The sequence below is a fragment of the Dermacentor albipictus genome, chromosome 1 (assembly GCF_038994185.2).
Source record: "Dermacentor albipictus isolate Rhodes 1998 colony chromosome 1, USDA_Dalb.pri_finalv2, whole genome shotgun sequence".
Lineage (NCBI taxonomy): Eukaryota > Metazoa > Arthropoda > Arachnida > Ixodida > Ixodidae > Dermacentor > Dermacentor albipictus.
Genome location: NC_091821.1, coordinates 56,112,467 through 56,139,972, shown reverse-complemented (window position 1 = coordinate 56,139,972; position 27,506 = coordinate 56,112,467). Strand labels below are relative to the sequence as shown.

Here is a 27,506-nt window from a genome sequence, read left to right as displayed (position 1 = left end):
AATTGATTATGAAGAACAACTGAGGAATATATGAAAGAAAGTAAACGGGCTAGGAGAATGTTGAGGTATTTGTACAGGAAAAACATTGATTCCCAGTGGGGGAAAAGAACTAGGAAGCTTACCAGCAAGTATGCGGCCTGTGGGGTGTGCAACACAGCAACAAAGAACGTCAAGCGGAAAGTGAGAGAGGCTGAAATAATCTCATGGTTGCGGCAATGGAAAACAAACCTGCCATGAGTAACGGCTTAAGAGGAGAAAACAAAATCAGGAAAGAAAGAATTTATGATCACTCAAAAAGAAGCTCATTACATTTCGCAGTGAGATCAGGATGCCTTAGAACACGCACATATCAAGTGAGATATAAGAAGGAAGAAGAAGCATGTGCATGCTGCGGTAAAGCTAGGGAAACGATGGAGCATGTTTTATTAGAATGTGAAACTATCTGCCCGGCGGCCGATTTAGGCACCACTGGCCTCTTTGAAGCCCTTGGGTTCAGCGAGAGCACTGGAAAAGTAAACATGTCCTCAATGGGGATTAGTTAGAGGCGATTAGAAGATTGGTGGAATAAAAGTAGGGAAACGACAAAAAACGGAGACGTACAAAAACAAAGTTCACAATAGGCAGTTAGAAAATTGGGTCATGAGAATTCATCGTGGGGTTTTCTCTTTCTTTTTTTTCTTTTTTTAACCTAGGCAGGACATTAGGACGTATAATAGCAAGAGCTTGGGGTCGAAACTCACCGCCCCGTTGCAAAGGGGACGCTCATAACGTTCATCCACCAACGCAAATGTAACGAGAAACATTAAATTAAATGAGTTTATACTGAGAAAGCATTCTTTCAGTGGTCAATTTTCGTTGGTTCCGCGACAAGACGTTGATTACTGAAATATAGAATGAAGAAAAAAACTATCATATATATATATATATATATATATATATATATATATATATATATATATATATATATATATATATATATATATATATATATATATATATATATATATATATATTTTTTAAATTTCAGGCCAAAGCCCCAGCGCCGATACGTCAGTGCGACGTCACGTATTTCAAAGTGTTTTTTTTTTCGTGTTTAAGCAGTTGTGCCTCTGTAAAGGTTTATGACACTTGCTAAGTCAGTCTCGGACTCTAATAGAAGACAATTCAAACAATCTTTATTGATAAAAAAATATTTTCCTATAATACGCTGCCGCACCAATTCCTAAACCAAAATAATGTTTGATTATTGCAGGTGCGCACGAAAGATTACTTTAAATAAGTAATGCCATAACAACATAAAATGAGTAGAACTGGGGTCGTTTACGCAGCATTGTGTTTCATTTTAATGAAAGCGAGTACGCCAGGTGGCGCTTCAACAAAGCATGCTAGCTATATAAAAATTTAAAGAAGTAATCTTGACAATGACAGAGTAAAAGTAAGTACTTTTTGTGGTGCCAGTTACGTGCAAAGAACCACTCAAGCGGCATAAATGAAGAGAGGATGTTTACTATAAGCTCTCAGGAATGTCATTTATATTAAAAAATACAGGCATTGACTGAAAAAAACATATAAACGCAGAAATAAACACAGAAACAGTCAAAAGCAAAAGAAAACGTACACTTATCTCGTAATCGGTGCCTCGCCAACTTAATAATCGTGGCCCTTCCTGTGACTTACGTCAATTCGATGCTGGGCCGACCTAACGGCCCCCATGAAGTGGCTGAGTTTAGCAATATAATAAATAGCGAAATATTTATGCAGCCCACTGGATTCGAAGTAGTACTTTGCGTGCCAGAACCCCGGTTTCTTGACGCCTGTAAGTAACCCCACGGACGGAAGTCCCACCACTAACAGTAGATATTTATACGTATGTAGTTGAATAATAAGCGCTCCTGGCAAGTGAATAGTTAATAACTAATTAAATTCTGGATTCTTACGTGACAAAAAACAGTGTACTTTATCGTTATTTGATGGAATCCACGTCGAAAAACCGTAAATTGATTTTCGACGTTCAGGCCAGGCACCTGCGACCGACTGGAGACCGGTCGAAACGCCCAAAATAAATTTGTGGTGTTTGGCAAAGTGGATGCGCACAATATATATATATATATATATATATATATATATATATATATATATATATATATATATATATATATATATATATATATATATATATATATATATATGTATATATATATATATATATATATATATATTCAGTCTTCCTTTAAATGCTATTTCTGTGTGGTAAAGTAAATGCGCACCTGTACTTCAATGCACTACAGTCGCATTTTACAATATCGACGCCTTCGCACGCTTCTGTCAAAATCCCTTTTGGCTCCAATTACCATGGAGCCACCCCTTCGTGCCCTGAAATTATCATTCCTAATACGACGATACTGGCAATGCTATTGAACATAGAACCACACTTGACGGTGACGACATTTTATTTGGTTTTGTTCGTCTTTTCTTTACTGATATCGCACACCCACAGAGGAGGGTCGACCAAGATAGGGATGGAATTGGAAAGTGAATTGTATTCCTGAATTCAAAACGGCAGCGTTCGGGGAAGAATCAAATCAGTGGAAAGCAGCCATCATATTACGTTGAAAATAATGTTCGGCAGAAGAAAATTTTGAGCGAACGCGGGCTTAAGAAACAACCACTTGGCAGGTACAAGAAGCAGCTGCAGGGATGCGAGTGTCTTGTACTGGAGATTGTTTTGTGGTATTGGATATACAAATATTCATTGCAAGATAAACTACTTAACCACTACTTCATGCACAAACAAAAAGATGGGATAAACCACGAAGAGATTATAATTTTTCGAAGGCAGTTTTCCAGGCCTATTTCGAGACAATAAATGCAACAGCATGGGTGCAAGGTCTGAAGACAAAAATACTGCGAAAAGCGGAGCTGCTCATCCTTTGAACAGCTCCCACGGCAGAACAAAGTTAAACAGAGAAAGAGAAAGAAAATTAATATGAAGCAATAGCTGCCCTCCAAACTCTGTCACATTTTTGCAGTTTAGTCAAAAATTACAATTTTTTTATCATACGCACAGACAAAAGGAGAAAATGGAACTACGGCTGATATTCACTGCGAACAAATGGCAGGTTCTGGCGAACGTGCACAAGAGAGGTTCGGCGTATGTTCTCAAAATGCCTACTCGAAGGGAATCTTCCCGCTTCTATTTTCTCCGCGGCATGACGTTTCTCTCAAATCAGTTACCAGAGGCCTCTAAGCTACAAAAAACGCAAAAACGCATAAACGCTACTTTGAGGCATTAAGCTTGCGATGCGATTAATGGATGGATGTTATGAGCGTCCCCTTTGGAACGGGCGGTGGCTTGCGCCACCAAGCTCTTGCTATTATACCGCCTAATGTCCTACCTAGTTTAAACAATAAAAAAAGAAAAAAAAACACTATGAACTACCACACCCAAATTTTTCTGATCCCCTATTTCGAACTGTGCTTTTTGTACATCTCCGTTTTTTTGTCGTTTTCTCTACTTTTCTTCCACCAATACTCCTATCGCCTCTGACTAATGCCTATTGAGGACATGTTTACTTTTCCAGTGCTCTCGCTGAACCCAAGGGCTTCAAGGAGGCCAGTGGCGCCTAAATCGACCGCTGGGTAGAGGTCTTCACATTGTAATAAAACATACTCCGTAGTCTCCCTAGCTTTACCGCAGCAAGCACATGCTTGTTCTTCCATCTTATATCTCGCTTTATAGGTGCGTGTTCTAAGGCATCCCGATCTCGCTTCGAAAAGTATATGAGCTTCCCTTCGAGTTATCATAAATTGTTTCTTTTCTGATTTCGTTTTTTTCCTCTTAAGTAGTTACTCATGGCAGGTTTCTTTTTCGTCGCCGCCACCCATGAGATTATTTGACTGACTTTCCGCTTGACCTTCTTTGTTGCTGTGTTGCCCACCTTACAGGCCGCATACTTGCTAGTGAGTTTCCTACTTTTTTTCCTCCACTGTGAATCAATGTTTTTTTCCTGCACAGATACCTGAACACTCTGCAGCCCATTTACTTTCTTCCATATTCCTCAGCCGGTGTTAATACTCAATTTTACTTCAAGCTTCCCTCACTTCAAAATTAGTCCAGCCGATATCACCCTGCAAAGCTTGATTTGTAGTCTTCCCGTGAGCTCCCAATGCGAGGCGACCCACTGACCTTTGGTTCCTATTGAGTCCTGAGTGTCACCCTGATTTAAAGGAAACAAGCGCATTTCCAAAAGTAAGTCCTGGAACCATTACACCTTTCCACATACCTCGGAGGACCTCTTGTATCCGCATAGCCCTCTGTGCTTCATTATGGCTGCCATTTCTCTTCCCTTTCACTGTTATTGTTTTTTACTGTGTTTCCATATATCTATTGCCTTCGTTTATCCATACACCAAGGTAGTTATATTCTGTTACCCGAGGTATTTCCTGGTCCTGTATCGCCACTCTCTGCTCACTATTTTCATTGAATATCATAACATCTGATTTTCTAACACTAAATTTCAAACCTAAATTGTTGCCTTCCTGCCCACAGATATTAGCCAGACGTTGCAAATCACTTTGCTTGTTAGCTAGCAACACAATGTCGTCCGCATAAAATAAACGTGGGAGCTGCTGCTCTATTACTGTACCCGCCTGTTAGTATAAGAAATTAAACCCGATATTACTTCCTTCTAGCGCCCTCTCCATCCTCACCATGTACATTTTAAACAGCAGTGGGGATAAAGGGCACCCCTGCTTCAGTCCCTTAATTGTTGATATGAACTTTCTCCTCGCTCCTCATCCCTTCGCTTTACGCGCAAACGGTATTTTCTAGGTAAATGTCCCCTAAAAGCTGTAGACAATCGTCACCTAAGCCTTCCCCTTCATGAATATCCCACAAAATGCTGCGGTCTACGTTGTCATAGGCTCCTGTAATGTCTAAAAAGGCCACATATAACGGTCGGCTTTCTACTGTTGATATTTCAATACACTGAGTAAGAACAAATAAGTTATCGTCTAAACGCCTACCTATTCTGAAGCCATACTGAAGTTCTCAAAAAATGCCATTTCTCTCTGCCCAAGCTTGAAGCTTTAATTTGATTGCCTGAATTGCTAGCCTGTATATTACCGATGTAATGGTCAACGGTCTATACGAATGAATTCTACCTTTCTCCCCCTTGCCTTTATAAATTAAATTCAGTCTACTTTGTCGCCAACTGTCTGGTATTCGTCTATCTTTTGAAGTTTGTTCTACTGCTTTCACCAGAGCTTCCTTACTTTTTGATCCTGGTTCATTAATCAGCCTAACGGGAACCTCGTCTAGCCCTGTGGCTGTGCACTTAGGAATTTTCTCATACGCTTTTTTCCAGTTGAAATTTGTCAGCACCAGCTCCTTTTCCACTTGGGTCTCTTTCATGCTCTTTCTTTCTTCAAATACAACCTCGGCATTGGCTTGGAAAGATTCGGTTGTTATTTCGCGGATGTAATTTATTGCCGCATCTCCTTCCAGTCTGTTTTCATCTTCGTCTAGGATATGCGAGGCACGGTGCTAAAGCGCCATCTGATGTTGAAGCATAGAATGAGCGTCTCGTTGGTTTCTCCGTGGCAGCAGAAGAGGGCAGCGTTGCAGCTATCAGGTGGCTCATTGACTGCAGCAAGCGTGGTAGTTAGAGCAGGTGTGAGCGCGAGATGGCGCACGATAAAAATGTTTATTAAAATACTACAGCACTATACAAAAGAGCAAGAGCGATGTCAAAGGATTTCCATTTTCCTCACCGACTCGGGCGCGAGCTTTCACGGTCTAGTCTTTCCCCTCCCCTTTTTTTTCTCTTTCTTCTTTGTCATTATTACAGATTCATTGTCCATCCACGTTACTAATTGCATTGTTGCTCTGTATATTGAGTCCTTAGCAGTTATGGGTGTCGTAAAAGGACGCTTATAATCTGTTAGCGAGGGCTAGGGGCACTTCTTCCGGCGCAATAAACGAATTCCCGCGACGTAATTCTCGAACATTGTTGAACAAGCAAGAATTGTCGTTTACCGCATGCGCTTGCGCGTCCAGTGCAGAAGAACAAGCTAACAGCGCGACAGTCGACGACCTCAGAAAAAAAAAATGCTGCAGAAAATTATTCATGGATGTGAAAGAACTGCCGCGCGAGGGCAAAGTGTACATCAAATCGTCGGATGCCTTCGCAGACCGCCGCTGCGGACGAGTGGCAGACACAGCTGATAACGTATCTTCATTGCGTCAAAAGGGCACTCCAGACGCGCCACGGTGCGATTTTGTCCCCGAGCCTGTTGAATCCGTCGAAGTGGCAAGCCTTACGAGACAGCACGCAGGTCGTCGCAGAAAATTAACGATGTCTGCACCGGCCCCGTATTCTTAATCTGCGCCTCTTACCTCTTAACAAGAGAGAAAGCGTGTTAGTCATCCTTAACCAATTAACCATTGCACGAGTTCGATAATTTCATTGCTATTCAAATAAAGTTTTTGGTATTTAAGGATTACGCACGGACAACCTGACTTTAATGACCATAACAACATCGCAAGCATTTGCAAGGCAAAGAAATACTCAAGTCAGAGCAAAGACAAAATGGTCTGGACAAAATAGTTCGAATAACCACTACGAACTTTTGTCCCACACAATCTACCAGCTTTTTGAATACGTGACACGTCCGATCCAAATGCAGGGAAAGATAGTCACCTGGTTTTATGATTCACATTTAAGTATAAAATGAGTACGTTCTACGCTTTAGGTTTCCTTGTGCACGTACCGTAAATTTGGCGAGGTTCTTTCTTTCTTTGTGTGTGATAGTATAATGTGTGAATTGCGCCATTGTTTCCAGAGGCTCAGTTGTTCACCGTGTTTAACAATCCTTCAACTACATACGTCGCCAGACTTGATCAAGAAAATGAGTTACTGCGAGGGCCGAAAAAAAAAGAAGCAAATAATTATTTCATTAGGATGCCCAGACACAACCCTAAGACCTGAATACTGACTCATGGGTAGAGCAACAACAAAAATTGAGTCCAAGGCAGCGACAAATGAATGCAAGTAAAATGAGATTGAAGATACAGCAAAAACAAAAAAGCAGAAAAAGAAAAGGTACACTTGGGCGTAAAAAAAAGGGAAAAGAAAGAAAACAGCAGACCAATAAATCTACGGCAGCAGCAGCTTACTTCGACAGGGAAAACCACCCTATTTTAGTTTGTCTCTTATTTTCCTCAAAGAGTTGCGTCCACCCTCTACTACGGGGAACTGGAGAAGAGTCCAGAGGTTATAGGGCGGCTTGTTAGAGAGAAGGGGCGCAGTCCTATCAAAATGCATTAATTTAAAGTAAGAATTAAAACTAGATATTTGTTATAATACTTGAAAGAACATTGCGTGATGGTACCGAAATAATGGTGGGGATTACATAAGTTCTGAGCTTTTCTACTTTGTGATGTATGCGACTTTCGTTCTGTATGACATAGAAATGGATGTTGTGAATGAATGTGTGATGTTTAGTGGCGCAAGGGGCGAGGTATGGCCAAAGAGACCCATGCCAGTGTTAGTGATTTCACAGTGGAATGATGCCTTTTATGAAGTTGATGTGACGTGGCTGCAAAGAGGCTTAAAGATAGTCGCTGTAAAGTGCGTAAAATCTACGTGTAATAAGATTATGGCGAGGACTAAAGACGTGTACTATAATCCTTAGAGTACATTGCTAAAAATGATATGATATGCAAAACATGTCAGACGCAAGGATTGGCCACAGCACTTAGGCCTCACCAGAGCCCTTGAGACAAAAGGGCCTGGAGGCATGTGCGATACAATACTGCTATCGCAGCGACATCCTCTGAAAAGATAAAGCGCTACGAATGTACGGGACTAATAACATGTAGGACAACTTCATTCAAGAAACCGACGATTGCTTTGGTGTTAAAAAGCGGTTCTTTGGTAAGAAACATAGCCGGGTGATGTGGGACACAATAACGGTATGCCAAAGGAAAATGTTTCTTTCTCTTAGCTTCGGCTTCCCGACACTCGAGTAGGAGATAGAGGATGGTCAGCCTCTCCCTGCATCTACCACAGGTTGGGGGTTCATTTCCAGTAATTATAAAATCATGGGTGCCAAATGTGTGTCCTATTCTGAGACGACCGAATAGGACATCTATTCGGCGTGACTTTGTTGCAGAGGGCCAGAAACCTAACGGTGGCTTGATTACGCGTAGCTTATTATTTCTTTTCTCGTCCTACATGCGTTGCCAGTGGTTCCGCAGTTTCCTTCGTAAGAGAGGTTTCAGATCAGTAGCAGGGACCTCAGCGGTAAGAGTAGCTTGCGATGTAATTGATCTGGCCATTTGGTCTGCTAGAACATTACCCTCGATGCCTTTATGGCCAGGTACCAAGCATATAATGATATGCTGGGAAGATATGTATACGCTCCAAAAGGAACGGAGTAAAGCTCAATAAGTGCAGGGTTTTTGTGTTTACAGAGTGACTTCAGGACTTTTACGACGCTTAGAGAGTCTGCAAATATGACTGTTTTTCGAAGTTTTGATTTCATTAGGTGCTTCACTGCCGACAATAGTGCATAGGCTTCTGCCGTAAATATACTAGTTTCCGGGTGCAGTGCACCGGATTCTGAGAAAGATGGGCCGATGGCTGCGAAAGAAACCCCTGCACCTGACGTGGAAGCGTCCGTGTAAAACTCAGTGCAAGAGTTCTTATACTGGAGTTCTGAAAAACGCATTTTAATATGTGCCTCTACATCGACAAACGACATATCAGAGTCTATGAGCTGCCACTGCCATGGCGGTAACAGTTTGGCTTGAGTCATAGGGCAATGTTCAAGAAGTGGAACACCCATTTCCTCAATTAGGTTCCTCACACGCAAAGCAAACGGCTTCCTCACTGCAGGTCAGTTATGGAAGAGCGTAGCAGTGGCGATATCGCTTATGGTTGAATAACAAGGACGTTCAATGTTCGCTTGTACTCTCAGAAAATATGTAAAACTGCTATATGACCGCTGCAGATGAAGTGACCACTGATTTGACCCTGCGTAGAGGCTCTGGATTGGACTTGTCCTGAAAGCACCAATCGCGAGACTGGTACCCAGATGGTGGACGGGGTCTAGGATTTTTAATGCACTTGGTGTTGCAGCATTATAAATCATTGCTCTGTAATCAAGGCGGGAGCGGACAAGGCTCTTATATAAATTTAGAGGGCACTTTCGATCACTACCCCATGTAATGCATGACAGAATCTCGAGAAGGTTCATTGTTTTCAGACATCTTATTTTCAGATATTGAATGTGGGGAATAAACGTGAGCTTTGAGACTAAAGTGATTCCCAGGAATTTCTGCTGGCTCCTCACAGAGAGTTGGTCTCCCTTGATCGTCATACTAGGAAGTGGTGCTACCATTTTCTCATTTGAGAAGAGTACGCAGTTACTTTTTTGGGTGTTTATTTTGAAGCCTTTCTCATCCGCCCATTTAGACAATTTCGTTACACCAAGCTGCACTTGCCGTTCGCAGATAGCAATATTGCATAATTTGAAACTTATTTGTTTGTACATCACCAACATAAACGGAATAAAACTTTGCGCGTGGAACGACTGTATGCAGGCTGTTCATTTTTACAATATATAGTTTGCAACTAAGTACGCCCCCTTGCGGAACACCAGTTTCTTGGGTGAATGATTTAGATAAAGCATTACCTACTTTTACGCGAATGGTGCGGTTAGACAGCTGGCTTTCAATTGTGGTTAGCATGTTCCCACGGACGCCTATATCGGAAAGATCGTGTAGGATCCCGAATCGCCAGGTCGTGTCGTACGCTTTCTCTATGTCTAGAAATGTTGTATAATTAGAACCATAGAGCCTCTATTTCCAAACTACGTGCAGTTGTCAGCACTATACTTCACTATTTTTGATCAGTTTGACAGACATTAGCACACTCCGCCTCCTATTGTTTAAGTAGGCTATATTTATTTAGTTAAAGTGGATACTTTTATACAAGATTTATTTCGCTGTTATTTGGCCATAGGCTTATGGTGAGATTTTTTCTCTTTGTTTTCTTCTTGTTCGCGGTGGTTTAAAATGCCACTCAATAAACATATTTGATTTAGATAATACGGATGCATCATCCTTATTTTTGTTTTCATTTGTTTTGGTGTGAAACAGTAACATTTCTTTGATTCCATAATAGAGCGAGAGAGACATATAAAAAAGGAAGGCAATGATATTAACCAGTCAAGAGTCCGGTTAGCTACCTTACGCTAGGGGAAGAGAGTTTAGTAGGAAAACGTCCAAGCACCTACGTGCCCGACATGACTGGAGCATGCCATTTGATATGAACATCACAGTTGAAGTCTCCTTTGATCATTTCTTCAATTAGGTTCTTGTGTACATTAATATTTAGGCCGCAGATGAGTAAGAACATGCTGTTTTAAAGGCTTCATGCTTTTATGGCTCGATGTTTTGTTTTGAAAGCCCCGCATGAGACCTTCAAATAGACTCTGACGCCAGAGATTTTACTGCAGCGGATGTCATGAGCAATATGACGCAGTGCCACCTAAAAAATTTGAGCGATGTCATTTTCTCTGCATATTTGCAGTGCTTCTGCTACACAGGGCCCTCTTGTCTCCCGTGAAATTGTGACCAAGTGTGTAAACTATGTAGCGTTGTCGCTGCGACCTCGCTGTCGACGTTGTTTTCCATCAACAACGTTATTTTCGGCAGATCCTCTATTATGGGTATATACGACGTTTGAGGCCTATCGTCATCATCGTTAATTACATATAAACTCTGATACTTTACGTGCCAAAGCATGATTTCGTCTGGAGGCCCACCGTAGTGTGGGGATCCGGATTAATTTTGACCCCCTGCATAGATTTCTTTAACGTACACCCAATGTACAGAACACAGTGTTCTTTACTTAATTTTTTTTTTTTTGCATTTCGCCTTCATGGTGATGTGGCCACCATGGCCAGGATTTTATCGCTCACCTTCGGGCTTAGCAGCGCTTCGCGAAAGCAACACCACGGTGGGTCATGATCATTGTCATGTACTCCTCGTTTGTGACGCCGACGCTGTTTTCACGAGCATGCAATAACGAATTGCCCAAAAACACACCGCCATGTTGGCAAGAATAATTATTTTGTATGCTATGCTACATAGTGTAATTCTCGTCCACTACAGTATTGCTCGTTCTGGCCTCCGTAATACGTGCGGAGATGCGACTGTTCTCGGAGTCTGTGTGGAGCGCAAAGTCTTGCAGTGAATGTACAGCGCAGTTGTAGCGTGATAGCTTAGTGGTCACTCCAAATAATGCACATTGCTTCATTGGCATGGATTTAAATACCGGTGGAGGCGGTAGTGAAAAAGTTTTCTTTTTCTTCACGGCTGTCGTAATGGCGAAGCTGGGGATGACGAGTTGGCTTGACGATGAAAAAAAAATGTGCGTTGGGTGTAGTCGATGACGACAATGATCGTAGTCAGGGTAACAGAACGGACAGACGGGCGGTACGGTCAGGCAAACCCAGTTTCTCGCACTTAACTGCGACCACTGTAAAACACAATAAAAGTAACAGTGCAGTTGAATGGTTAACATTCAACAAAATACAAGTTAAAATATTTATGCACAGCAAAAAGAGGGAGAAAAAAGCTTGCATAATGATAGAAATTAACTGACACAACAAACAAAAGCTCATAAGAAAGCATGACAGCGACGTATAGAAAATATCGAGATCAACAAAATTAGTGAATGGCACAGAAACTGCGTATTCTATGCGCAGCTGTGTTTTCGGCTATTCTCAGCAAAAACGGGGAATAGTCCACGAGCCCTAGTAAGATTACGCTGAATGCAAAGCACGATGCAACTCAGTTTCGGCAGGGGACGTTTGAAAGCGTTTGAACGGCAATTCTACTACTACTACTACTACTACTACTACTACTACTACTACTACTACTACTACTACTACTACTACTACTACTACTACTACTACTACTACTAATAATAATAATAATAATAATAATAATGATAATGATAATGATAATGATAATGTTTATTGCCACCACAAATGCAAAACAACATGAACAGGCCGGTCTAAGCCTCAGTTGGCTTATAGTCCCGTGCCTATGAACATGATACGCACGATGAAAAAAACATGTAAGTTGATGAGACATGTAAAACAAAGAAAAAAGAAATGAATGACAAGAACTGGAAAAGAAGAACAACATAGCATTTTGTTATTCTACTTACAAAAAAGGAAATTGAAATAAATATTACGATTCAAAAATATCCTGGAAGTTAATTTCACCATAGCACCTTCAGTAATTTTTTCAGCGTTCTTTTCGAAGTAATCATGAAGATTTCGCTCGGTAGCTTGTCAAAAATGTCGGCACATATGCGCAGCGTATTGCCGCACCATACCTTGTGGCTGAACCAAAAAATAAATAAATAAATAAATACATAATAGTAATAATAATAATAATAATAAATCGATCAGCTATTTAATATAGTGCCCAGAAACAGCTACGGAGCCTTTGTGTTGGTGCACGTAAAGAGTAAAACGGGAAATGAGGAGGCGGCCTAAACGGGAGTTAATCATACCACATGATCATTGCATGTATACAAAACACAGGGAAGGAACTCTGATATATGTCAATGCAGGTAAATACTTATTACATGTTTTTTGAAGCGTATGTGACCACTGCGGCCATGAAGAATCGATTGACCATATTTTGTGCGCCTGCCCGCAGTACAGTCCACAGAGGGAATGCCTTCGCCACGAACTTGACTAACTGGACGACCAACCGCTATCGGAAAAAAGAATTCTGCACCATCGAAGGGACCTCACGTCACATAAGAAGGCTGTGCAAGCGCTATTGCGCTTTTTACGATCTACCAGCATTTCTGAACGTCTTTAACTGGAACGCCTTTTGTGTGTGCATGTCTCCAAGTGTGCATGTTTTAGTGTTTTTTTAGCGTTATCCTCTCTGTCATCTTTCTAACCCCTATCTCCCATCTTCAGTGCAGGGTAGCAAACTGGAGACTGATATCTGGTTAACCTCCCTTCCTTTCCTCTTCATTTCTCTCTCTCCCTCTCTCTTGAAGCCGAGTGATAGGACGGTCTCTTATGGAACAAGGCCAAGCAGAAAACACCTAATGCTGCCTGATATGCTTTTTCGGCATGGAAAATTACACGTAATCAAGAAGCTTTGGACAATGTATAAAGCCATGGACTATCTTATAGAGGAACAGAAGGCCTGATTTAATACGTCTTTATTTTAGAGGCTAGAGATAAGGTATCGTTGAAAGGGCTGGACTATGAGCGCCATAACGGCAAAAGCGGTGTTTGAAAATAGAAATGAAATAAATTACATTTGCACATTTCGCCCCAAACTAGAGACATACACTCTAGAAGTAGAAGGCAAACAGTAGACTGTCATTTCAGAAAGGCAACAGGGGGGTGGAAGTCCTGCGACATACGACAAAGGTTAGCAAGATTAGGATATGTTGCTGAGCGAGTTTGTTCAAATCTAGGAGGTAAAGTGTAGCGCTCGCTGTTCTTTCTTAAGAGTAGCTTAAGTTATTGTCTCTACACCAGTTTGAAAGCAAAAACAAAAAAACGTTTTGGAGGACAATGCAGTCGTGAACACTGTCGACAGTCTTAAATAGCTTTAAGTTGTCAGGATATAGAAGAAATGCAGGGTGTTGAATTGCTGACGAAACGTCGTTTACGAGCAGTAGGAAGAGAGGAGGACCAAGAACGAATCCTTGAGGCTCTCCGCTAGTGACATCATAACTAACAGAGCAGTGTCTATGAATGCCAACGAAGCATAATTCATTGCTTAGGTAATGAGGTACTGGGGCCGCGGTGGAAGAAGGTATCTCCATTTGCGTGAGCTTTGTAATGAGGATCTCATGGCAAACTACATCAAATGTTTTACTTGGGTCAAAGTAAATAGATTCTGATTTGTCCCTACTACGTATCGCACTGGAAGCATGGGTCATCAATGTGACCAAGTTATTTGTTGGAGAGCGCCCTGATATAAAGCCATGCTGTTTGACCGTTAAAATGTTCTTTGCACTGTCAGAAAGCAGGGAATGTAATACAGATTCAAACACTTTAGACCCAACGCAGAGAATAGACATAGGTTGGTAGTTAGTAGCAGCCTATTTGTGTAGGGGCACAACCTGTGCTACTTTGCAAGCGGTAGGGAACGTACTTGTCTTTAGAGGACTGTTGAAGAGGCGTGTGAGAACAAGGACAAGTATTCTTCCATACATCTTACGCAGTGTGCGAGGGATAACATCAGCGCCACAGAAAAAGGAAGCTTTGCGGCTCTTTGTAACAAGATCTTCATTGACTGATAGCCTACACACTGCACCAGATTGAGAAGGAAGGTTACTTCAGGTAGAAGCACATTTTACATCAAATATATAAAAATTTTCTGCAAAGACATCAGCAGTGTTCAAAACAACATAGTCATTTTCATCAAAAAGACATACATCTTCAGTGCTCTTTAGTTTTTAGCTCCAGAAATATTTTGAATTAGATATCATGCTGGCTTTAACACGTTCAATGTAGTCGTTGTGAACACAGCTGTTATATTTTGGAAAGACAACGACAGCGCCTAAATTTATGTTTCCACATATCTAGGCCTGTTTGCCCCGCATTTCTGCGTGCGCAGTATTTCAGTTTAATTGCCTTTTTAGTTCATTAGAAAACCAATGAGGGAAGTTTCACTTCTTGTGTGCTTTTGTAGGCATGAATATACGCAGGCCACCTTCAATGACTTTCTTAAACAAATTAACCTATTGATCAGCACGAACGACCTGTCAGCGTATTCAAGATAATGGTACAAGCCAACGTAGGCTTCAAAAGAATAACTGAAGCTGCGTTTCTTATTGCGATTGGAACATACACTGCGGGTTTCTGTGCTGCAAGAGTTGAACACACAATTAAATGAGGGTGGAAGTTGTCTGGCGCAACAAGATGCACGTTGCTACGCATGACGGAAGCAGTATCAAGATTCGTAATGCAAAGGGTCTAGAACGTTGCCGCAGCAGTGCTCAGTGAAGTTGAGCTGCTGCATGGAATTAAAAGCGATAAAGTGAAGCAAGGAGTGGCACTTTTTTGAGAAATGTAACAGGAATTGTGGGATACAGTGGTATTAATCCATGATATTCCAGGGACATTGAAGTCTGCAATAATTAACACTCTGCGCCTATTATGCGAATATCATAATGGGGTTTCAATTGATGCCAGGATAATACCAAATGAAATAATAATGACAGGAAGAAGAACATTAACAAATACTTAAATTCTGGGGTTTTACGTGCCGGAATCACTATCTGATTAGAAGACAGCTCGCATAGTGGGCAGACTCCAAATTTATTCTGACCACCTGGAGTTCCCTAACCTGCACCTAAATCAGGAGCATACACGAGCGTTTTTGCTTTTCGCCGCCGCCAGATGTGAACCCGCGACCTCAACCTCAGCATCGCAATGACAACCACTAAGGTACAGCCGCGCGTGATAAAAGCAACAAAGTCAACACTTGTGGTGTATTCCTCTTATTGTGGACACTGTTCGGTGCCGCCGCACAGGAAATTCGCGCCTTCCTGCTTGTAATTGCTACGCACTCACTTAGCATATTTTCCTTGGAGAAAGGTGTCCCTCCATACTTATACAAATCATGTCTTCTAAAAAAAATTAGAGGCCATGTTCAACCTATATTAGTAATGCGTTACCCATCGTATATGTAATATACTGTCTTATCCCGCAAAAAAAAAGAAAGAAATGTTTTAGAAAAGTCACGCCTCATAGCCGGTTGAGGCCAGAGACATATTGGCAGTCCTATTAAGGAAGTCAGATAATTCGTTGAATTGTCTGGCTGCATCAGCATAGTGAATTACGAAAATGTTTCTACATTAATTTTATGGCACAAGCACTCGTTTGTGAACTCCTATATAGGGCATGCACAAGACACCTTATAAGTCGGTTTCTGACGAGCTGTATCACATGTGGTCCTGTTTTTATGGGAAGAAAAGCTCCAACGACACACACACACACATAACAACACGCGTACAAAAAATGTAGTCGTTTCACGTTTGCTTATATGTGCTGTAGCCTTCACGCGTATGTCTTCGACTAATGATGCCCACGATGCTTGCGAAACGCGACAGGCCACTGTATAGGGTGTATGAAAGCCGTGCCACCAACGCTCTCTTCATTGCGGACGTGTAAAACGTTTACGGCAGCAAATGATAAACGATTGGGCTGACGTCGTAAGTCGGGTGAAACTCTCTTTCTAGCGGTACGCATGCCTACGTTGTTCTCGGAAAATACGGCTTAGAGCGTTGTGGTCACGGTGCTGCCGAATGCGAAGTATAACGTCATCTTCTAAAAATAATTGGACAACCCTTGCTTTAGAGCCAGGTGAATCGTACCTCTTGAGAGATTATGCGTTGCCCGCATTCTCAAGGGGTATTTTCTCAATGCATTCTACAATTTTACCCACAACACTTACCGTCCTAATTGTAGTATGTGCTGATCTTCATCATTTACTTGTCTGCCTGGTCATGACCTTCCCATTAGTGTTCACTTAACTAAAACGGTGATAATACTAGTTCACTGCACGCATGTAAGCGGAGAAAGAGGAAAAAATATTGTGCAGTAACCATCGAAGATGATTGCCAAGTAAGCGAACAGCCATGCTGACCGCAGGAACCAAATTCACCCACTAGCAATACTTCCGAAGCATGAGCTGACGTTGATGACGGCGTTTCCTTGATGGTGGGGCAGAAATTATTGTCCATAGCTTTATCCAGATGGTGTGGCAGTAAGACAACGACGGTGTGACGACATGGGAGATGATGACAGCATGATGACAATGGCACCATGAGCAAGACGGCATGACGACAACAGAATGACGACAGCTTGACGATTATTGCGTGACAACGGGTGCACACTTGCGCTCTCTTCTCCGCTCGTTTATTCCATGGAGGCCCGATGGTCCTCCGATCAATTGCCCTAAAGTAAGCCAAATCCCACGGACGGTGGGAGTCTGTCTAAGCGAATCTGTCGTGAGCCGGCATATGGAAGCGGCACATCTCGACAAGGGACGCCCAGTGGAAATCGGAGACGAATGCGCTTCGCAACCGTCAGGCCAGGCCGCGGGGAAACGCAGCACAGCAGCAGCACAGCATCATCTGATCATTAAGACGCCACAAAACTCTCGCACGCGACAGCAAATGTGCCTCAGGGAGCTCACCGACGACAGGGTAATGACCAAGTAGCCACCGGTTATGCACGGTGTTGTTGATTGGGAGCAAGGGGTTTTGCAGTGAAAACATAGTATAACCATTTGAATTGAGAACCTGCAAAAGAAAATACTCAGAATAGCAGTTAAATGAATCTTATATATACTATGATACTAGACGAAGGACAATTAGTTAAATAACTTGCGGCATTACCTTGTTCGTTATGCGCGTAACCTTTTTGCTGTGTGGGGCAGCAACGGAGGCTGTGTAATTCGAAATACAGGCACAGACCACAGAACTCCCACAGAGTGTGTGTGCATAGCTGCAGTACACTCGAGTGTAATCGAAAGTTCGACGGAAACCCGTCACACGTACACACTAGAGTGTACGAGTATGGACGAGTCTGGCAGCGGAGGTGGTGTTGTATGGTAGTACTGCACACACACACACACACGCACGCACGCACGCACGCACACACACACACACACACACACGCGCGCGCGCGCGCACACACACACACACACACACACACACACACACACGTAGCACATGTAGTCTGCGAAGTAAATTATTGTCTAGTGAACTTTTTACGACGCCGATCTCCACCTTTGTGTGGCAATGTATTGGATTACATGGATAAGTAGTGCACGCTAATCGTGTACGCACAAAAAGAAAGCTGTTACTGAAGAGGTGCTCGTGAAAAACTACGCGATGATGATCGCATTTGACTTTGCTTTCCTGAAGCGAATAACTTCGCTTTCTTGCTCCCGTAGGTGCGATATCAAACTGTAAAACATGGCGTTTGTTGTCACTTCTGCAGAATCTTTCAGCGCCTATATTGATCCTTAAAAAACGACTTAAATTCTTATCTGATGTTTCCCACTTTTCATTCTCGTACTGCGGCACGTGCCGCACATCTTCGTCTTCGGTTGCTGGCTCTGCTAGAGGAGCAACCGCTCCAACCATATTCGCGTCATTTCCCGTCGTTACAGTGTACACTTAGTCGAGAGCTACTGCATATTCAGAGAGCGCACCAAGAACTTCACGTTTTAAGTTTTCCGCGGTGTGCCGCTCAAAAAGTTCTTTCATAGCCAATGTCAGCCAGGCAGATTCTGCCATCTTCAATAAATTGTACATCGATGCCAAGGATTGCTCGATCGAGGCACGTAGCACTGTTCATTTTTAGCGAAACAAGACGACCTTGAAGTGACTGTGAAGTAAATTTTTTGCTTTTTTCGCTTCTTGCGCCACTAGTAATCGGACACTCTCGGCGCTCACAGTAATTTCTTTTGAATTTTTTTTCTCAAGGCCCTGCAATATAGGGTCAATGATTTTTTCGAAACCTGAACTGATCAATCACGCGAAATGGTCGACCGTTCGTAATGAACAATTCGACGCAAGCATTCATGACGGCTTCTCCGGTTTTGTTTGCGCTCACACCCGCGCTCGCCTGCAATGCGTGCGAGAGTTGTGTCTGCTTCGTTTCCTTGCCCTTCCGTAGTCGGAGAACCTGGTTACTTCCAGACCTTCGCGAAGATTTGCAACGCGACGGCTCCTCCAGGACTAATGCTTGGTATTCTGCGCTATGATGTCGCTGCATGTGACGTTCAAGGTTAGCAGCATGCTATCCCGATAACCTAGTCTGACAGTCTCCAATCTTACATATAGACTGTTCTTTCTCGATATTAAACTGGAAATGCTTGCTGACTGGATGATGACTGAAGCGACCCATCTTCGGAAACAACAGCGCCGACTGCACACACGAATAAAATATAGGAATAGTTAGTCAATGTACGACCACCTTTGTAGAAACACTTGTGCATAAGACCCCAAATATTATCTGCATGAGCAAAAAATGAATCCTTTAGTGGGGTCTAAAATAGGCGCAGGCATGAGTAAAGGGTTCCGATTATGGGGTCCCACAGACAGTGTTAAAACAATATGTTCTGGATGTTCTTTCTTTACCTGACAAAAGCAAAGATATTCAAGCAGGTGCTTTGATAATGTCCGTAGTTTCATTTCTGGTCGTTATGGTTAAAGTCTAGGCTGCAGCAAGGTCTACTGGTTCACATAAAAATTGTGACATAGCGCTATAGTGTACTATGAAAAGGAGAGTGCAAATGCTTACGACGACCCGACCCTCACGGAAATTAAAGGAAAGTGATGTTTGACGAAACCGCTACTTGAAGCGAAGAGTGCGCAAAAAGCGAAGACTAAAACGCGGAACCAGCTGTCTTGCCTGACATTCCTCTTTAGCTGTTCACTCGAAAACATGCTTTGACAAAGCGTCATGGCTGCTTCCATTGATATTTTGGCAGTCTGATCCATTCTGTTATACAAGAAGGCCTATTTGGACAATGCACTTCAAATTTCTTGCTGTAAACATAAAGACAAATGCAGCTTCCCTCAGAAAATATCTAGATGGAGAGTGGGGGAAGGGGAGTCTGCAAGTATTAAGAGGTTCATTTTCAGTGAAAGTAATGGGACAACGATGACGTTAGATTAACAACAACACAAGAATTACAATGAAAACGTAGAAAGGAAATAATTACCAAGGAAGCCGTTTCATTTGCAATAATAACTAGTGATTAAAAGAAAAACCTTCGCGAGGCGCGCATAAATATGCAATTAAAGAGAAGCGATCACAATTACAGAAATTTGTTCAATCTACCTAGCATAACCCAATAAAAATCCAAAGGAATGCGAAAGGTGAGAATGTAATGGACAGTAACATTAGCACATCGATAGTTCACTTACCCAGACGGAGGAGGACGAAACAAAGAGAGAAGGCAGTGATGTTAACCAGAAATGCGTCTAGGTGGCTAGGCTACTCTGGGGGACGGGAACGAGGGAATAGCAAGATAGGATAGAGAGAGGGAGAGGAGAGGAGGAGAGCCGTGGTGAGCTCGCGCACGCCCGCTGAGGGCCTGAGCGAGTCAAAGGCGTTCATATAGCACAGTCGCCCTCAAGAAAGACAAAAGTGACGGGGTACGAAGAGCAGATGCGGCGTCGGTGACGGCTCTGGTTTAACGGAGCATTTGGCAGCAGCCCTCAGGAGTGGACTGGCTCAGGCGGCGATTAGGCCCTCCTTTATTGTTATAAAGTGCCGGCGGTGAGGGCGTTCATGCACACTGGAAAAAGAAACGGTTCAGTTCTCTCACAAAACAGCAGGCACGTACACCTTACACTTCTGCGCTGCATGATCGGCATGTTGTAGCTGAGAAAAATTAACAGACAACTACCCTTGAGCTTCTGCTCTGGTTAGGGTGACTTCGCAGCAGTGAAGTGAGACACAGCCAAAAGAAACGGCTCGTATACCCACACTTCGATACTATAGGGGGTCATACAGAGAGTGAGAAAAGTTTTATAATACGCAAAACAATCTCGAGCCTTAGTTGGGGGCCAGTTTGAGCCCGGGAAAATAAAAATATGAAGTACACGGCAAGTACACCTGCACTTCTAAATGGCGAGGGGTAACATTTCTAATGGTGTCACCGTTCGTGCTCTAGAAGAGCTGAGCCTTAGAGCGTGTGGGGGTAGTGATTTCGGTCTCTCTGGAGACTCTCTCGACTTAGCGTGACAAGCTCAGCCGAAATCGAGCTACCAAATGACAAAGAAGGGTACTCGTTTCGTGCCCAGCTTTCGCTGCTCGCAAGCCAGAGATTGAAACGAAATCAAAGGCTCGCAAACAAAAACAAGCTACTTACAGCAAAGAGATGATGCCGAAGAATTTCACTTAAATCATAACAACATACACACAATGTTCTACGAAACAATGCAACGCATGCAATACAGCACATTAGAGAGGCTACAGTACACAGAGCGATTTTGCATCAATAGAGCACTGCTACTCGAGAGCGGCAAACAAAAACACGATTTGCTCACCGCGCACTGTATTAGTCCGGTGTGTGCAGGGTCACGATGTGGCCGTGCTTAGAACAGGCGCGCGCTCCCTGTAGGTCCGTGCCTACCGATACTGGCGTTGACCAAGGAGTCGAGCGGAAGCATTTCTTTCAAGTCTTAAAAGATGTGTTTTCGGCACGGGCTGGTCGACAGCGCTAATCGTCATTTTTTTTTTTATACGGCGCGCTGCCTCTCTTCATCGCTACTTATGTAACAGTGCGAAACATAAGGAAGGGACGACGATAGAGACCGACTGAAAGGAGCGCTGATCTCTCGCACTCGGTCTCTATCGTCGTCCCTTCTTTATGTCTCGCGCTGTTACCTAAGTTGCAATGAACCAACTAGCCCATTAATCAGCTAGTCTATTCATCACTTCACGCGGAAGCAGTAACGCACATACACACAGCAGCCGCTGTACAACAGTGTTATTCTCCTGTCGGGGTGCGCCTGGCTATCGGTCAGGCACGTAAACAAGTTCCCGAACATTCGAGTCGGTTCTCTCCGACATGGCGTCGTCGTCCGCGAGGAAAAGTGGAGATGATCCACCTAACACTGATTAAAAGGCTACACTCTCCCCGCCAGACCGCGAGTCGGTTTCTCTCCATCGTTCTGGAGGCTTCTACGGCGCAAGCCAGCGTGTTTACTAGAGCCGCGTAAGCTCTTTCATATGTGCGCCGATTTCTGGTGACAAAATAAGAGGATGATACCATAATAAAAAAATCTATGGGCACTGTGCTGAGCTATGGCCCCATAACGTAAAGCTATTCCAATATGTTTTTATTACAACCTCCTGACGTCAAATTTGCGTAACCGCCGACGCAAGCATCGGGCGGTCGCGCGCAGGGTTGTCTGAACAGACCAATCAAACGCTCTCCTTGTTCATAGTAGGCCACTTTTGTTTGCTTGAAAAACGAATAACATTGCCTACACTGAGCAGCTTATCTTATCTAATTGGCTGACAAGAGGGAAGGAGCATGCTCAAGTGGAGAGGGATTAGATTGGGCCGAGCCACTGCACTGAAAGTCGCTAACCGGATGAAGAAGTTGGTGCCGGCGTCTGCGATTGGTCCGCTTTCTCTTACTTAGTTTGTGGTGGCTGGTCGAAACTTGGCTGTGGTGGCTGGCTGCATGCAACGGAAGCTTAAAAATGACGCTAAAACGGATCCTCAGCAATGAAGAGTTGGCAGAATGAGGTCGTAAACGTGCCAAAAGTGCTCGAAAAGGTTACACGGCCACGCAAGAAATGTTATCATATGCAAATAAACCCATGCTCTCCGGCAGGTGCAAGTAGCCAGCGCCTGAGCGATCAGCGGCAGCCATCTTTTATTCCTTTCGGAACGGTTCAGCCTGCGGCTATGCATGTTTAATGCATGTTGCACTAATGCACTAATGCATGTTTAAAGCGTACACGTCACTTTGACGCGGTGAGTATTTGCGGTTTTGTGACGTTCAGTGACAGGCAGGTGAAGTGGGCGCAGCCCGAAAACTTATGACCAATAGCCTAGAGCTAATGGCGAAAAGGCATCGAATCCGAAATAACAATTTTTCTTTTGTTCGCTCCAATCATGCATAATCAGTGTGTACACGTCATATCAGATGGGGAGCTACCGTGGTTTACGTGACGTCGCCTGACAGACAGGTGAAATAGGGGTGGTCCAAACATTTTTTGACCAATCGCTGATCGCTCATTGCAGAATTGGAATAGAAAAGTTTGGAATAGTTCTACGTTATAGTGCCCCTAAGCTACGATAGGCGAAAGCCTATCTATGACTGCCTCTGTTGCTGTTTTCTGAACTGTTTAGCGAAGGGACGCCGCTGTGGCCGCGAGCTTGGGATGCAATCACAACCACATCGCTGCAAGGCTTGTCGCCGATGTGCGCGCACCCCCATGAGCATGTCCGCGCTCTACCACGCGCCCACTCGCACAGCGCTACTGGCATGGCGCCTGTGCTTCTTGCTCCCCTCGCCGATGATCACCGCTTTCCTGCGTCCTCCACGGACTGCGCCCGGACACTCAAGTGCCACTAAAGGCTTACGCCTTAAAATCAACTTGGGTATTACGACTTATGATGGTTATATCAGGCTGTGCAGAGCGTGGACGCACGAAGCTGCCACATTATCTGTCGGCAGCGTCTCCCGTGTTTCTCATCAGTGCTTCAAGCAAATGAACTTCTCTCTTTACCCTTCGATGGTATCCGCAACATCATTTTTGTTGCTGTATTCAAGGAAATGTGTTTTAATCATCAGCAATTGATTCGTGTACTAAAAACAAACTAGATAAGTGCGACTAACGAACTGCTGCGCCCAGGCTTTCATTGAAAGCGTACTGTTTACAAATGGTGACCAAGTATCAGCCCTAAATAGTAGACACGTACTAAGTATCTAATTCCCTACATTCTTTCTGTGCGGTGCAGTAAAGGAATGAAGCCCCCGGCGTTCAGCCTTCCACGTCACACCGACGAGCCCAGCCTGTGGGGTCCCCTGGCAACCACAGTGGTTGGGCTGTGCCTCAGCCTGTGCGGCACGGTAACCTTCATGGTCGGCTTCGTGTGGCTCCGGTACCAGCCTGTGTGGGTGGCCGGGGTACTCCTGTTTGCGCTCAGCCTTGTAGCCATTTGCTCTGGCATGCTGGCCTACAAGACGCAGGTAGACCGCTTCAGGCACGAGACGCAGAACCAGCACTATGCCACACCCTACGGGCGACTGCACGCGGAGGTGAGAGCCACAAAAAGGTCACCAGGGGCCTTATCCTCACTCGATCACTGTCGCTGATATCAGTTTCAGTGGGCATACGTCGGATAGCTGACGCTGTCTCTATCGCTTCAGCATCCCGATGTAGATGCTGCACCTTACCTCACGCTCAAGTAAAAGTGTCAACGAAAGGTGATGTGCCAAGAATACGGCCTCTCCTTATGATAAATAGTAGGGCAGAAACTTGCCACTAAGGAATTATCGTACCGTGCCTAGCATTCTTTGTAATGATTACATATGAAGCCTAGGCTGTACACTTGCCACCAAGGCTGCCGTATTTTAAGAAATACGCAACTGCAGAGAATGCCACGCACACGATGATGGTCTCCCCATTAAATTCATCTTTAATACCAATCTTCAGTTTGGTAAGTAAAAGAAATGTTGCTCTAGTGCTTCTTTTTTTTTATCGCATAATTTGCTCGCCGATACGTTGGCCTTCGTTCCAATGCGTTCTCTTGAGCAGTTTCAACCTTTCGTTGCAGACACAATTGTCTAGTTGTTTGCGTTATTCGCGCGTTCCTTGTCGGCTCAAGTTCTAGCATGCGTTTTAAGTGCGCCCCGTTAATGCCAAATGGAAATCAGCCAAGCGTTCATACGCACCAAGCGTCTCTGCGCGCTCGCTTGGCCGCGAAAAATTTATAACCTTGGGTGTTCTAAGCTGCTTGTCGACACGTGCGTCCATGGCGTAATGGTTTCGTTATCGCGCTTCTCAACTAGTATGTCGTGTGTCCGAAACCTGCCGTCAGACAATTTTATTGGTGTACTTTTACCTTAAAATAACGAGTTTACAGGAGAGCACGTTGTTGGGCGAGTCGGTCGTACATACTTAAAGAAGGGAATTGCGCTAAAAAAGACACGGACGAGTAAGGACATGGACGGGCGAGTTTAACGAGTTTACAATGTCATGAAGCCGCTTGAAGGACGAAGTTTAATCAAGTATACTCTCACGCTGGCTGACAAAATATCGCGCCGAAGGTTAGTGCACCCACAAGTAGGTGGTAGTAGGCGTACAGAAAGTTTGTAATCACAGAAGTTCACTTATTCAAGCCTAGATGGCGGCACGGGATTTTTTCGACACTAAGCGTAAGGATGCATGGAACGGAGCAGAAAATAACCCCTGGCACCTAACCAAACTATGCTACGCATTAAAATGCTACCCACTTGTTGTTTAATATGTGAGGCAATCCATAGTATAATTTATGCGCATTTCAGGCCACCAGAACGTGCTCTCAATAAGAATCGCTCAATTGCATAATGTTAGTAAGAAAATTGAGGCCAAGTCAAGGCATATCTAAACTGGTAGCGAAGCTTCCATGGAACTCAACAAGTTAAGAAAATCGCGGCTCGTTGCAATCGTCGCCATCTGCGTATCCGGGGGACAATTGACAGCAAGCAAAAAATATATTTAAAATAAGTAATGATGTCACAATCGGAAATGGCATTGACGTCAAGGCCTCGTACTACTTGGCGCGTATGTTTAAACTTCGTTAGCGTCCGGCATTTCAACCGCTACGTCAGCACTTATTTTTCTTTTGAGGCTGAGGCGAGCTTGCGACGCGCCTCAACTGAAACGCCAACGTATCCTTTAACTATGAGGAGTAGCGTATATCTTAATGTGAACGTAATTAGGCTGTTATTGACGGCAATTGCTCCAGTAGTAGTAGTAGTATAAAACTTTTATTTTAAAAAAAATCACATGCTTCCTTAGTAAGGTGACCGTAACCCGCCGTGGTTGCTCAGTGGCTATGGTGTTAGGCTGCTGAGCAAAAGGTCGCGGGATCGTATCCCGGCCACGGCGGCCGCATTTCGATGGGGGCGAAATGCGAAAGCACCCGTGTACTTAGATTTAGGTACACGTTAAAGAACCCCAGGTGGTCAAAATTTGCGGTGTCCTCCATTACGGTGTGCCTCGTAATCAGAAAGTGGTTTTGGTACGTAAAACCCCATAATTTAATTTTTTAAGGTGAGCGTATGGGATGGAAATAAATGACAGTGCCACACAGGTTTCAAAAGCAACTTCCCTTTGATTCGTCTAGAATAATGCAACCAGTATAATTGACCGCAACAAAAGCTATGTTTCAATCAATGAAAAGTACTATGATCAGCACACAGTCGTAATTTATAGTAGCATATGTGAAGCCTTTTCATAGAATCGTTCGCAATTCCGTGAGAAATCATGTATTCACAGGCAACAGCTATCAGACAGCATTGCCCCACATTATTATTTAGAAAACATTCGACTTACTAATTTTGCTGCCCGTCAGACACTAAGGGGCATGCGTTGCGGAAAGTGAACGAACATACCGTGACATTACTTCGCGGAGCGTTCCACATTTATCACCAGGACGAGGCACAGCGCGTCGGATGCCGCAGCGTGAACTTGCACGATAACATTAAAACTTTTACTCGCACCTTTCGCCAATGAATGCCGCGCGCTAGGCCACGCAAGATTTGGAGTGAAGCGCACGCCAAATTTGAACAAAGAGGCTAGGAAATAAAAAAAATAGCTCGGAGGGAACCGGCGCGTTCAAGTGAGCAACACCGTTCCACACGACATAATAGCTGGTTTGCACGATCTTGCCAAGCCTTGCGCCAGAATCACTGGTTGGTAGGCGTCACAACGAACGAACTAATCAATTCTGAAGGAGAAGAACAAAACTTTATTGTTAGAAAGGGCTTCGTTGACCCTAAAACGGGGTAACGCCGTGCGGTCGGGCCCCTATTCCAAGGCACCGCTGGCCCTCGCCATCCTTTCTGCCCTCCGGACCCGCCTGAGCTGATCCCCGAGGGCGGAGCTGGACAGCAATGCCTCCCACCTCGCTCTCGTATTACCTTCTCGTTCTTTGGTGTGAGCTGTGCACTCCCATGTGATGTGGTAGAGTGTCGGTGTGCTCACACACCACGGGCATATGTCCTTGAATGCTGTTGGGTAGTATATGTGCAATTTATGGTGGTTTGTATATGTGTCCGTTTGGAGCCTGCATAGCGTCGCTGAGTCCACGGCTGAAAGGTTCCTATGCGGTGCTGGGTAGAGCCTTCTGAATTGCCTATAGTGTTGCAAGATCACTTTATAACTTGGATCGATGGGTCTTGGGTCCTCCACCATGTTGCCATGGGCAGCTCGGCAACTGGTGAAACCTCGAGCCGCCTCATCTGCATGGAGGTTCCCAGTAACACCCTCGTGTCCCGGGGCCCATGTTATCGTTTGGGTATACCTGACGTCAAGTTCTCTGCTGATTGCGGTAAGTATCCGGCATGCCCTCGCGCCGATTTGTCCGCTCTGATAGTTCCTACATGCGGTCTGAGAATATGTGATTATTGTTAGTGGAGCATTGCGGTCAATGCCTTCTCTTATAGCTAAGGCGATGGCTATCTCTTCGGCTTAGCACAGGCCGTGATTTTACCTTTACGGTTTACCACAACTGGCGCCATATTCTTTGCGCTGACCCGATATATGGTGAAGCATCCGTGAATCGTGCAGTGTCCAAGTATTTTGTTGTTTTGTCTGTGTGCTCTGCTCTAGCTTTTCTCCTTCCTGCGTCTAATGTGGAATCCTTGTTTTTTTGGTAGTGGTGATACCTCATACAAAGCTCTAATC

General features: G+C 44.0%; 1 protein-coding gene across 1 annotated transcript in view; it reads left to right on the top strand.

Annotated features, from left to right (window-relative positions):
- Window positions 1–27,506, top strand: part of LOC135899354 (uncharacterized) — a 43,673-nt gene that overhangs the window by 4,279 nt on the left and 11,888 nt on the right. Inside the window, exon 2 of the mRNA XM_065428601.1 lies at window positions 23,572–23,872. Coding sequence (XP_065284673.1) covers window positions 23,579–23,872 — 294 coding nt within the window. The 5' untranslated portion in view covers window positions 23,572–23,578. The remainder of the gene's footprint in view (window positions 1–23,571; window positions 23,873–27,506) is intronic.